The following is a 13,270-nucleotide window of genomic DNA, read 5'->3' on the forward strand; positions in this document are numbered from 1 at the left end:
GAAACAATCCTCCCACCTCAGCCTCCCAAGTAGCTTGAGACTTCAAGGCATGCACCACCACACAAGGTTAATTTTTCATTTTCTGTAGAGACAAGAGTCTCACTATGTTGCCCAGGCTGCCTCAAACTCCTGAGCTCAAGGAATCCTACTATCTCAGTCTCCCAAAATACTAGGATTACAGGCATGAACCACCATACTGGCCTAAAATTATTACACTTTAATAAATCTTAAGTTATTTCTTCACCTAAACAATACACCCACATTAAAGTAGTTCCAATGGAACATTTGGAAAGCACTGTCACCTATTTTATCTCCTAAATGAATCCTCAATTGTTATTTTCTTAATAGGTGACTAAAATAACTTCTGATGATATAAAATAAACCAAAACTATAATCAATGAGTATTTTTTCCAAATGTGACTCTGAAATGTTTAATATCATAATCACTTGCATTATAGTAATAAATATGTATTAAGAGCTAATATTAGAACAACTCTGGTACTCATTTTTCAAGGGATAATGGCTATAAAGAAAAGTCCCAAGGAAGATCAAACAGTTAGATGTCACTAAACAAGACACCTGAGTCATCTAAGATTCTAAATACCTACTTAGGAGTAATTATTCAACTACCAAGAAATTTCTTGAGCACCTATAATTTACAGTTGCATTGTTACACACCAGAGATATAACAAAAAACAGAGTACCTATACTATATTACTTATATGTTTTCCCAACACCGAATATTATAAATATATTAATTCTATATATTTATAAGTCTATATTTAAGATACAAAATGTCTAATTAAATCTCAAGAATATCTTACGCTTTAAGTTTATGTCCCAATATCATATGCCCAGACTACATATGATACCAACTGAAGTTTCCCTTACTATGATGTTCTTCTATTCATTACAAAAATCAAGTGTCTGTGTTACTAGCTTATCACCAGTAACACTTTTCAAAAGAGTAAAGAAGCAGGGAATTTAAAGTAAATCAAAGACAGATTTTTAACAAGCTATTGCAAAATAGTTCAAAATGGTATGTGCATCTTACCATAACATGGGATTCTGTCATTACCTAGTAGATGCTCTTACACATATGCTGGCATATGCGTGACAGAGATTTTTTGAACCATTTCAAACAAGTCTCTCTAATTCTTTATTATCAAAACCAACACTGGTACTGATTATACATTAAAAATTTCAATGTGCCTATTTAATTATGACAACTGTGCTTATCTTTTTAACTACAGTGCTCAGCATTTTTTCTTTGTTCATTAAACTTGCTAGTCAAGATTAATTTTCAAAATTAAAAAAGCTATTTTCTAGTATCTAGATGGTAATGAAAAAACTACAGATCAGTCACTCTGGACACAAACTGCAAAATCACTTTTAATTTCATTTGTCACACTGAAACACATACCACTGTAATTGGATAAAGCGGATTCTGAATTGAGAGCAGAAGAACTTTGTTGCCTCCTGATGGATCATCAGTATTTCCTGGCCTAGTGATCCTTTTGCTTGTAGAATAGTTGAAAAAAGCCTGTTGACCAGCAATGTACACGGGTTCATCTGCAGCAAATGTCACACATTCTTTGGCACTATCTATGTTTTCAAATTCCACTAGAGCCTGTCGTTTAAATGGCATCATCATCACATAGCTGAAAAGGGAGATAAGGAGGAAACACAAAAACACAGGAAGTTCCGTTAACATTATTTGTCCTCAATTAGGTAAAAGCAGACTTTAATACAAATGTGTCAAATCCCACAGATTAGTACTCTTCACTACCTGTGTTCAATGTAAGTCAACTCTTTTTTGAGACAGAGTCTCTCTATATCACCCAGGCTGGAATGCAGTGGCGCAATCTGGGCTCACTGCAAGCTCCGCCTCCTGGGTTCACGCCATTCTATAGCCTCAGCCTCCTTAGTAGCTGGGACTACAGATGTCCACCACCATGCCCAGCTAATTTTTTATATTTTCAGTAGAGACAGGGTTTCACTGTGTTAGCCAGGATGGTCTCGATCTCCTGACCTCATGATCCGCCCACCTCAGCCTCCCAAAGTGCTGGGATTACAGGCATAAAATAAATCAACTCTTAAATCATCCAAAGAATTGTGGTACACCAGGTAGATGTACACATATGAAAGCTTATCTCCCAGTGATTAAGTTTATCTACCTCATGATCTCCTCAAAAACAATTACCTGTTATTAGTTACTAACAAGACAACCCAGTTTATTCTTTGGGGTGCTACTCCGAAGCAGTATTAGAAAATTTCAAAGACACAGAAACCAACGGAGACTAAACTCAACAGAAGGTTGGCAGACAGAATCCCTACTTAACAGCAGAAACTACTAACCTCTCTTGAATTTTCTTGAATAAACATCCACACTAACAGCTAAGAACTGACTTTACTTTTAAAACAGATATAAATGGAAGCAACCACAGACTGACCAAAGTTCCAAAGTTCATACAAATAATCTCCTCCGAAACATTTTTACTATTAACCATCCATGAAAAAAATTCATTAGAATATGGCAATCATGATTGTCTATGAGCAGGAAGGTAAGATGTTTACTTTTCATAGTATACTCTTTACTAGAGAGACAAACAAAGCAGCCAAAAAACCCCAAAATACAACACATTAAGTAGTTCTTTTTGGAGGAGATACATTTTAAAACAGAAAATGAAGAATAAAGAAGTAAAGGAAGGGTGGAAGACAGAAATCACAGCACATGGATCACAATGGGGGAAACACGTCCTCTATTCACAGGAACGAGAACCTTAAAAATGCTTTAAAATACAATTAAGTGGTTTTAGTAATAGCAGAAGGCCAAAGAAATGTCGGGTCCAGTACTCAGTGACATCACTGTTTCTCAATCAGGCATCCAGGACCTACTGCTACACTATGGAAACTGACAAATGGTACAGTATTAATAAGAAACAGATCACCTTACAGCCTGGCAAATTATTATTATAATAAATGTCAGCCTCCTCATTGATAAAACTTGGGAGAATTGTCAAGATTAGAGTTACTACATACAAACTGCTAAGCGGATTGCCTTGCACATTGTACACCCTCAATAAAAGGTAACTATGACTGTATTATTATTATTTTTAACATACCTTTCCTCATTCATCTTTATGTCCTCAGAAGCTAGAAACAGAGCCTGGCACATATTTGTTACTCTAGGGGGGCTTGTTAGTTTTCCCCACCCATATCATTCAAAATTAAAGAAGTACAAAAACAAGGTGTTGGATTTAAATATTTACCAACTAAAAGTGCAAGATATAAATCCCAGGAGACATTCATTTTAGAAACACAGACGCTTCACTGAAGTTCTAAAGTCTTGCACATGGAAAACAGAAAACCGTGGTATCAGGTCTATGCTAAAGAAATTCAAGGAGAAAAAATCTTCTTTCACAAAACAAAAAAGTTGGTTTAATATCTAAATGTATTACTAAGTTTATGTCATTATGCTAATGATGCCATTTGAAAACAGAAAATTATAAAGGTACTGATATGGTTTGGCTCTATGTCCCCATCCAAACCTCGTATTGAACTGTCATCACCAGTGTAGGAGACGGGGCCTAGTGGGAGATGATTGGCTCATGGGGGTGGTTTCTAATAGCTTAGCACTATCCCCCTAGTGCTGTCTCCTGACAGAGTTCTCACAAGATCTGGTGGTTTGACAGTGTGCGACACCTCCCCCTTTGCGTGCGCGCTCTCTCTCCCTCTCTCTTTTTTTCTCTCTCTCTCCTGCTGGCTATGTAAAGACATGCCTACTTCCCCTTCACCTTTTGCCATGATTCTAAGTTTTCTGAGGCCACTGCAGAAGCAGAAGACTGTATATCCTGCAGAACCATGAGCCGATTAAATGTCTTTTCTTTATAAATTACCCACTCTCAAGTACATCTTTATAGCAGTATAGCAATGTAACAACAGACTAATACAGATACAGAAGTAAATTATTTATTGGCCTGTTAGAGACTTAGTAAATTTGCTTTCAGTAACTAAAATAAGAATTGAGCTGGCCGGGTGCGGTGGCTCATGCCTGTAATCTCAGTACTTTGGGGAGGCCGAGGTGGGTGGATCACAAGGTCAGGAGTTCAAGGCCAGCCTGGCCAACACGGTGAAACCCTGTCTCTACTAAAAATACAAAAAATTAGCCAGGCATAGTGGTGGGTGCCTGTAGTCTCAGCTACCTGGGAGGCTGAGGCAGGAGAATGGTGTGAGTCCAGGAGGCAGAGCTTGCAGTGAGCCGAGATCGTGCCACTGCACTCTAGCCTGGGCGACAGTGAGACTCCGTCTCAAAAAAAAAAAAAAAAAATTAGCTGGGCGCGATGGCAGGTGCCTGTAATACCAGCCACTTGGGAGGCTGAGGCAGGAGAATTGCTTGAACTCAGAGGGCGGAGGTTGCAGTGAGCCGACATCGCGCCACTGCAGTGCAGCCTGGGTGACAGAGTGAAACTCTGTCTCAAAAAAAAAAAAAAGAAATGAGATAAAAGCACAACTTAAAAGTGAAGGTTACCCAGAAAAGTAGCATCAATGAAGAAAAAATTAAAATGTTTTATTTTCCTTTTTATTGCCAATATTCAATATAAAAAAAACTGAAATGTTATAGACATTTTACCATGTGCTTAAATTGTCTGGTGCACAGGTTTTTTTCAATCTTTAAAACGCACTCATATGAAACCAGGTATGGTGGCTTGTGCCTATAGTCCCAGCTACTTGGGAAGTTGAAGTGAGAAGACTGCTTGAGCCCAGGAGTTCAAAAAAATAAAGAAAAAAGGTATTAATATGAGAAAGAGTGGGAGATCAAAGAGAGAAAAGGCTAAAGAAACAAAAAAGCTAAGGGACATGGTGGGATCAATGCTTTTAACTCCATCAATTTAAACATCTTTACTAATTTCTAAAAAAAAACATAGGAGAAGACAACAGATTTAGTGCACAAACCGGGTCCCAAATGTTGTATTGTAAAACTAATCATTTCCTAATACCTCCTTTAATGGGAGAGAAGGGGAAAAAGAAATACAACATATACTTTAAATATTCTTTTCATTATAATTCATACAGTATAGAAAAATAACAAAAGTTAACAAATACAAGCAATTTTATCCTGACACAACACAACCATTCTTAATATCTTGTTATATTTTCTTCTGAGCTTCTTTCCTATGCATCTAGTTTTTAGATATAAGCATACTATATATTGAACTTGGTAATTCACCATTTTAATATAAACAGTTTCTATGCTGTTTATAATCCCACACCTTCCATTAAATAAAGGGAAAGGTTCCAAATTGTAACATTTTGAAGCAAAATTTCTACTGGAGTCTGTTCAAGGTTCTTTCAGCCTTAATAGCAGCCACCTCTTATGCAAGTTCATTTCATACAACTGAAACTCCTATTATACTTATTTATGCCAATTAAGCTCTTAATTACACACTAATTTGTTCCAATTATTTCACAGACTTTTCTAACCACATAACTACCAATCTTGAGAGCAAATGATGCAAATTAACTGAATGACATTCACATACGGAAGACTTTACCGGAGACTAAGGATCAAACAACCTAGAGTCTAAAAATGCAAAGGCCACCCAGGAGTAATTCAAATTACTAACTTAAAATAGTTCTTTCTTTAATCCCTAACCTTCAGGTCATGGTACTAATTAACATCAAAATAGTTAGTGCTTCCCAAAGTTTCCATTTGTATTTGCTCATCAACTTGTTTTCTGACATCTGCCTAAGAAAATAAATTTTAAAGCCCTAAATATACAAGAATAGAAGAAAAATAAACCACAGACATCCACCTCTTTATAATTCCACAGGACAACATGCCACTTACATAATCATTAGAAGGTCCTTATAGAGACTGGGGTTAGTCTACTGCCAACAGCAAGACTAAAGGTCTAAGGAGTCTGTCTACCTAATACGTAACTCTCCACACAGATTTAATTTCAATATCCACTCCAAATGACTGAGAATTGATATAATCAACTTAGTGATACACTTTCAACATACAAACTTTACTACGCCCACGTGGATTCTCAATTTGTACGTCCAAGGTTAATGTGTATTTGCCAAGTCATTTACTTCTCAATGAGGTCACCGAACAAAATAAAATTATACCATGATGGAAAGTATCACCTAATACTACTATTCCTTTGAAGAAATAATCCATTTCTGCTGGATACCCTCTGCTGGACATCTCTGATCACTACGTCACTATCTATGCATTATCCTCTCAATACTCAAAAACTTAACCATGAATTTTTATAAAATTGAAGTAGTATCTGAGAAAATACATTGAAATTTCTCTTCTATTTATATACTTGAACTTGATCTGTGTCTTCGGTAGCTATAATAAAAGCTCTAAACATATTCATCAAGAAAAAAATAATAAAATCAACTCTAGATTATACTAAGAAAAGAACAACAGCCGGGCATACTCCAAAAATAATTTAGAATTTTTAAGTGTCTATTTTTGGCAGCAGATTCACTTTTCTAATTACATTTTCACTTAAGTTAATATTATTAAGCATACACCAGCTGTGGGAAGAGACAGGGGGAACCTGTGTGAATACAACTCACAAAAGGAAGACAAACTAGGATAAAATATTGCTCATGATTTGCATTAAGAACTCAGAGAGCCTATAATCCCAGCACTTTTGGAGGCTGAGGTAGGAGGACAGCTTGAGCCCACGACAGCAGCTGGGGCAATGTCAAGAGACCCCCATCTCCACAAAAATTTTTTTTTAATTATCCAGGCATAGTGGCATGTGTTTGTAGCACTAGCCATTCGGGAGGATAAAATGGGAGGATAACTGGGCTCAGGAGGTGGAGGCTCCAGTGAGCCATCAATGTGCCACTACACTCCAGCTTGGGCAACAGAGTGAGACCCTGTCTCAAAAAATAAAAAGAACTCATAGTAGTATGCACATAAACAAAAGAACTTACACAAATATGCACCTAAACAAATAATGTCTACCCTTAATCTATTTACTTTTAGTTGCCAATTCCTAAATATTCCAAAATCAAGAAGAAAAAAATCAATATTTAAGCATCACTACTCGAAACTCTGAAGATGAAGTGTGTAATCAACTCACTGGTTTAAAGAGTGTTTGAACAGGACTCATGTACCCATTTGAAAATCAGATGAAAAGTGCACATAATTTCTTTATACAACTTTGCTGGGGAGTGAGAAGTGATCATAGCTCCACAAAAATACATCCATGCATCACCCAGGAAGGTTAAAAATAGCAGGCTTAAAACGTTCCAAAGAAATACAGTCATAGGCAAACAATAGATCCTACTTTGTTTATATATACAAACAGTATTTACTATGCTAAACATCAAGGCTTGTAACAAGCAAGCAAGGATTATTCTGCCACACTGTTTTCAATCTACATGAAGTCCCTATCGTCCTTACCATATTGTCCCAAATTTTTCCAGCGCTTCCACAAGGTCTGCTTCCACCACAGATTCACAGAGTCCTCGAACATGGACGACGGGTGAAACAGAAACTTTATGATGACTTCCACCTGCCTCCTAGCAAGAGAAAATAATTTCTAGTTAAAAATTTTTAAGTCTAAGGCTGAACGCGGTGACTCACGCCTGTAATCCCTGCACTTCGGGAGGTCGAGGTGGGCGGATCACTTGAAGTCAGAGGTTCAAGACCAGCCTGGCCAACATGGTGAAACCCCATCTCTACTAAAAATACAAAAGTTAGCCAGGAGTGGTGGCACATGCCTGTAGTCCCAGCTACCGTGGAGGCTGAGGCAGAAGAATGGCTTCAATCTGAGAGGTGGAGTTTGCAGTGAGCCGAGATTGTGCCACTGCACTCCAGCCTGGGTGACAAAGTGAGACTCCGTCTTAAAAAAAGAAAAAAAAAATTTAAGTCTAACTTGAATTGCATCTTTTAGTAAATTCAAATCTGCTTAAAAAGTAAACATTTTTCCCAGCACTCTGGGAGGCCGAGGCGGGCGGATCACGAGGTCAGGAGATCGAGACCATCCTGGCTAACACGGTGAAACTCCGTCTCTACTAAAAATGCAAAAAATTAGCCGGGCGTGGCAGCATGCGCCTGTAGTCCCAGCTACTTGGGAGGCTGAGGCAGGAGAATGGCGTGAACCCGGGAGGCGGAGGTTGCAGTGAGCCGAGATCATATCACTGCACTCCAGCCTGCGCGACTGAGCGAGACTCCACCTCTAAAAAAAGTAAACATTTTTAAAATCCCAAACCAAATCGCAATTCACAAGTTAGCAAAAGGATATGAGAATAAAATAATTGTTTGTTTTAAAATTTTTAATCTCTAAAAAGGGAGTATTCTATCTCAGTAAGAAGTACAAAGATATTATTTAATAACATTTCTACTTCAAGAAAATCTCAGAAAGAAAATTTAGCAGATACATAGGGCATGCTACAACTGGAAGCATATTTGATACTCATTTCAGTCTTACCTCCATAAAATCAAAATCTCAACTAGTCCAAATGAACAAAAAGTTCCAATTAAAAATTTTTCCTCAACATGAAGATAATATTCTTATCTTTCCTGTAATGTAAATTTGTATCATCTTTTGTTCTTGTTTAATTGGTTATCCAGTCCCACTATAACTTGAAGATACTCACTTAGCAGGATAAATTAATTAAACACATGACAACTTAAATTCATACAAGGGTACTATCTTTGCAAGGCAGGGGGATGAACAAGAACTACTCAAAAATGCAAGCTCTCCTGGGCATCTACGGAATATTGTGTATCTTCGAGTATGCAGGGCAGGATGTTTCAAAATGTAATATGGTCTTAAACTTTATTTTTAAACGTAGTTATCTGTAAAAATTACTTTGAAAATGCAAATAGCTTTCATTTACTTATTCAAGTACCATTAAGACAAAGATCTGTATTTACAAATGCCATCAGGCACTTCTCTTGCATCATAACTTCAGAAATGACTTCCACCATGTACATCCTTGTCTATACAAAAAAATTTTAAAGTTTTTTTCTCCATAACCAGACTAATCTGAAAGCACTATTTTGCCATTAAAATTTAACAATTGTTTTAAGAAAATTAAATCTCATTAAGGCTATTTTAAATGACTCACCGATTTTTCTTTATTATAAAGACTGTTAGGAAAATACAACAAATGGAGTGCCCTGCCAGTAAAAATTTATGTCACAGCTGAAAGAAAGGAACTGATTTAACTATATGAAGTAACCAGAGAACTACTCAGGCTACTGTCAAATCCAAAAAATAAACTCAGTTCTTTGCCAATACTAATTCAATCCTTGGAATTTATTTGAATTGCTGATGCCCCATCTTTCCTATGGTTAAACAGATATCCCTTACATGCCACTAAGTTAGAAATGAATCATTCTGACTATACCCTAAGTAAATCAACACTTTCTGGCTGGGCGCAGTGGCTGACACCTGTAATCCCAGCACTTTGGGAGGCCGAGGCGGGTAGATCACAAGGTCAGGAGATCGAGATCATCCTGCCTAACAAAGTGAAACCCGTCTCTACTAAAAATACAAAAAAATTAGCCGAGCGTGGTTGCAGGCGCCTGTAGTCCCAGCTACTCAGAAGGCTGAGGCAGGAGAATGGTGTGAACCTAGGAGGCGGAGCTTGCAGTAAGCCGAGATCACACCACTGACAGAGACTCTGTCTAAAAAAAAAAAAAAATCAACACTTTCTTAAGCAACATTAACAATGAACAATCAAATGTGCATATCATCATTACATTCTTAAATATAACTGGAAATGAATAAAGCAGGAAGAGCTCTAAATAATACCTACCTGCCAAACAGAGCATGTATTTAAAGAATAACAAGTTTTACTCTCAAAATAATTAGACAATAATAATCTGCAAGATATAATTAAGAGAATCATATCAGTCCATTCTTAGAAATCAGGTGACAAAGGTAAAATAAAAGGGCAACAGAAAACTGTATTGGCCTGGACTCTTCAAAAAGTTAGTATCAAAAAACAGTGGAGGGAAGATTCCATATGGAGACTAAGAGATACAGCAACCAAATGCTGGGCCAGGCATGGTGGCTCACACCTGTAATCCCAGCACTTTGGGAGGCTGAGGCGGGTGGACCACAAAGTCAGGAGTTCCAGACCAGCCTGGCCAAGATGGTGAAACCCCGTCTCTGGCATGGTGGAGGATGCCTGTAATTCCAGCTACTCGGGAGGCTGAGGCAGAGAACTGCTTGAACCCAGGAGGCGGAGGTTGCAGTGAGCCGAGATTGTGCCACTGCCCTCCAGCCTAGGCGACAGAGTGAGATTCCGTCTCAAAAAAAAGACCCAAATGATGACGAGGCGCGGTGGCTCGCGCCTGTAATCCCAGCACTATGGGAGGCTGAGCCGGATGGATCACAAGGTCAGGAGTTCGAGACCACCCTGGCTAACACGGTGAAACCCCATCTCTACTAAAAATACAAAAAAATTAGCAGGGTATGGTGGCAGGCGCCTGTAGTACCAGCTACTCGGGAGGCTGAGGCAGGAGAATGGCATGAACCCAGGGGGCGGAGCTTGCAGTGAGCCGAGACTGCGCCACTGCACTCCAGCCTGGGCAACAGAGTGAGGCTCCATCTCAAAAAAAACAAACGCTGTATGTGAGCCTTTATTATACAATAGTTAAAACTACTATCAAACACATACATATTAGGGACAACTAAAGAAATCTGAATACAGACTGGATATTAGGTTAACATAATAGAATTAATTATCACATAATAGAATTAATTATCACAGTCTTTAAGAAAATAGTAATGGTTATATAAAAGAACATCCTTATTCTTAAGAATGTTGTGATATTTAGGCATGAAATGTCATCATGTTTGAAATTTACTTTCAAAGAGTTTAGGGGAAAAAAGTATATATATAAATATAGATATGCAGATGTAGAGATAAAACCCCACACAGCAAAAAGTTAAAAACTGCTGAATCTAAGTGAAGGGTATACGTAAGTTGAACATTTTATGTAATAAAAAGTTGCAGAATTATTTTATAATATTTAAAGCCTACAAAAAGGTATGAAGAACTTTATTAAACATACCCATGGCCAGGCACAGTGGCTCACACCTGTAATCCCAGCACTTTGGGAGGTCCAACCCAGGCAGATCACCTGAGGTCAGGAGTTTGAGATTAGCCTGGCCAACATGGCGAAACCCCATCTCTACTAAAAATACAAAAATGAGCTGGGAGTGGTGGTGCACGTCTGTAGCTACTCGGGAAGCTGAGGCAGGAGAATTACCCAGGAGGCAAAGGTTGCAGTGAACCAAGATCACACCATTGCACTCCAGCCTGGGCAACAGAGCCTCTATCTCAAAAAAAAGAAATACCCATGAACCCACCATCCAATTTAATAAATAAAACATTATTGGCCAGGTGTGGTGGCTCACGCCTGCAATCCTAGCACTCTGGGAGGCAGAGGTGAGCTCAGGAGTTCGAGGCTCAGGAGTTCGAGACTAGCCTGGGCAACATGGCAAAACCCGGTCTCTAGCAAAAACACAAAAAATTAGCTGGGTGTGGTAGGGTACGCCTGTAGTCCCAGCTACTCAGGAGGCTGAGGTGGAAGGACTGCTTGAACCCAGGGGGTGGAGGTTGCAGTGAGCCAAGATTGTGCCACTCTAGCCTGGGTGACGAGCAAGACCCTGTCTTAAAAAAAAAAAAAAAACCCACAAATTGATCGCATCTGCTCTTACTATCCCCTTCCTTTCCCATTATAGGTAACCACTATCATGAGTATAGTGCTAAAAAATATAACTATTTTTCAAATTGCTCTTCTTACAAAGAAATGGATTATACAATCGATTTTTAGATCTCTCAAAAAAAAATCTCATTTTAATATATTATTATTAAATTATATTTCCTAAGTAGAATAAACTGAAACCACAGTCATCACTTAAAAGCTGGATGATGTGGGCTGGGCACAGTGGCTCACGCCTGTAATCCCAGCACTTCGGGAGGCCAAGGCAGGCAGAACACCTGAGGTCAGGAGTTTGAGACCAGCCTGGCCAACATGGTGAAACCCCATCTCTACTAAAAATATAAAAATTAGCCAGGCATGGTGGCAGGCACCTGTAGTCCCAGTGACTTGGGAGGGTGAGGCAGGAGAATGGCATGAACCCGGGAGGCAGAGCTTGCAGTGAGACCTTGCGCCAATGCACTCCAGCCTGGGCGACAGAGCGAGACTCCATCTCAAAAAAAAAAGCTGGACAATGTTAAATATACTCAGTATGGTAATTAGGGGAAGATATGATTGTCTCAACCTCAAGGCAGAAAACATACCCCTCACCCCCTTGTATTTCCCTTATTCCCACTCAATGAATCTGCCATTCATAAGTTTATCTACCTTGATACTTCTATTTTTAAATTAGGTCCCCTTTTCTTTAACACACAATTTTCTCATTCCTTCTGTAGTGTTTTATTAAAAACAAAACCAAAAAAAACCCATGGTTGTTTCCAAATATAAAACCAATATATCAAAGATATCTTTTCAAACTATCTGTCTATCATCCTCTCCTGAGCTTCGTTTTCCCCCTCTTTTTCCCCCAAAATACTCATACTCTTCTTAAATCACTTCTTTTCTTTACCTGTACTATATACTGGTGACAAGAAATCTGGTGTCATTTGTAGAGTCTTTTCTTTTTTTTTTTTTGAGACGGAATCTCACTCTGTGGCCCAGGCTGCAGTGCAGTGGCATAAGGTCTCACTGCAACCTCTGCCTCCCAGGTTCAAGCAGTTCTCCTGCCTCAGCCTCCCGACTAGCTGGGACCACAAGCATGCACCACCACACCCGGCTAGTTTTTGTGGTTTTAACAGAGACAGGGTTTCACCATTTTGGCCAGGCTAGTCTTGAACTCCTGGCCTCCAGTGATCCACCCACCTCAGCCTCCCAAAGTGTTGGGATTACAGCTGTGAGCCACGGCGTCCAGCCTGTAGAGATTATTTTACCTACTCTAAAATAACCTCTTTTAAGCATCATACTATGAAGCTGATTCCTAAACTAATGAACAAATCAGTCTTGTTTTTACTCCCCATCAATATATTAATATTGTGGTCACGTCTTCTCCAGCTTAAGGAGTCTTTTAATCCTTCCTCATACAGGAGCCCAAGCTATTTCCATTTCAGATGTTTAGTTACCTAGGCTCTCTCGTTTCTATATCTATTGCTTACCAGACCAGCTGCGTATCCAGAAAACGAAGGCACGCTTGCAACATACATTCACTTTACAAACTTGCATAATCTCTTCTTTAGG

At 38.7% G+C, this 13,270-nt stretch overlaps 1 protein-coding gene across 8 annotated transcripts in view; it reads right to left on the reverse strand.

The window, feature by feature from the left end:
* HNRNPLL (heterogeneous nuclear ribonucleoprotein L like) overlaps window positions 1-13,270 on the reverse strand; it is a 42,652-nt gene that overhangs the window by 22,828 nt on the left and 6,554 nt on the right. For 7 of the 8 annotated variants that reach the window (XM_021924763.2, XM_021924761.2, XM_021924760.2 and 4 more), the window contains 2 exons: window positions 7,436-7,554; window positions 1,424-1,661 (listed from right to left, as the gene is read on the reverse strand). In XM_021924763.2, the coding sequence (XP_021780455.1) occupies window positions 1,424-1,661; window positions 7,436-7,554 (357 nt within the window). The remainder of the gene's footprint in view (window positions 1-1,423; window positions 1,662-7,435; window positions 7,555-13,270) is intronic. The other variant, XM_017947444.2, reaches the window with a different exon arrangement.

This window comes from Papio anubis, chromosome 14 (assembly GCF_008728515.1).
Source record: "Papio anubis isolate 15944 chromosome 14, Panubis1.0, whole genome shotgun sequence".
Classification (NCBI taxonomy): Eukaryota; Metazoa; Chordata; class Mammalia; order Primates; family Cercopithecidae; genus Papio; species Papio anubis.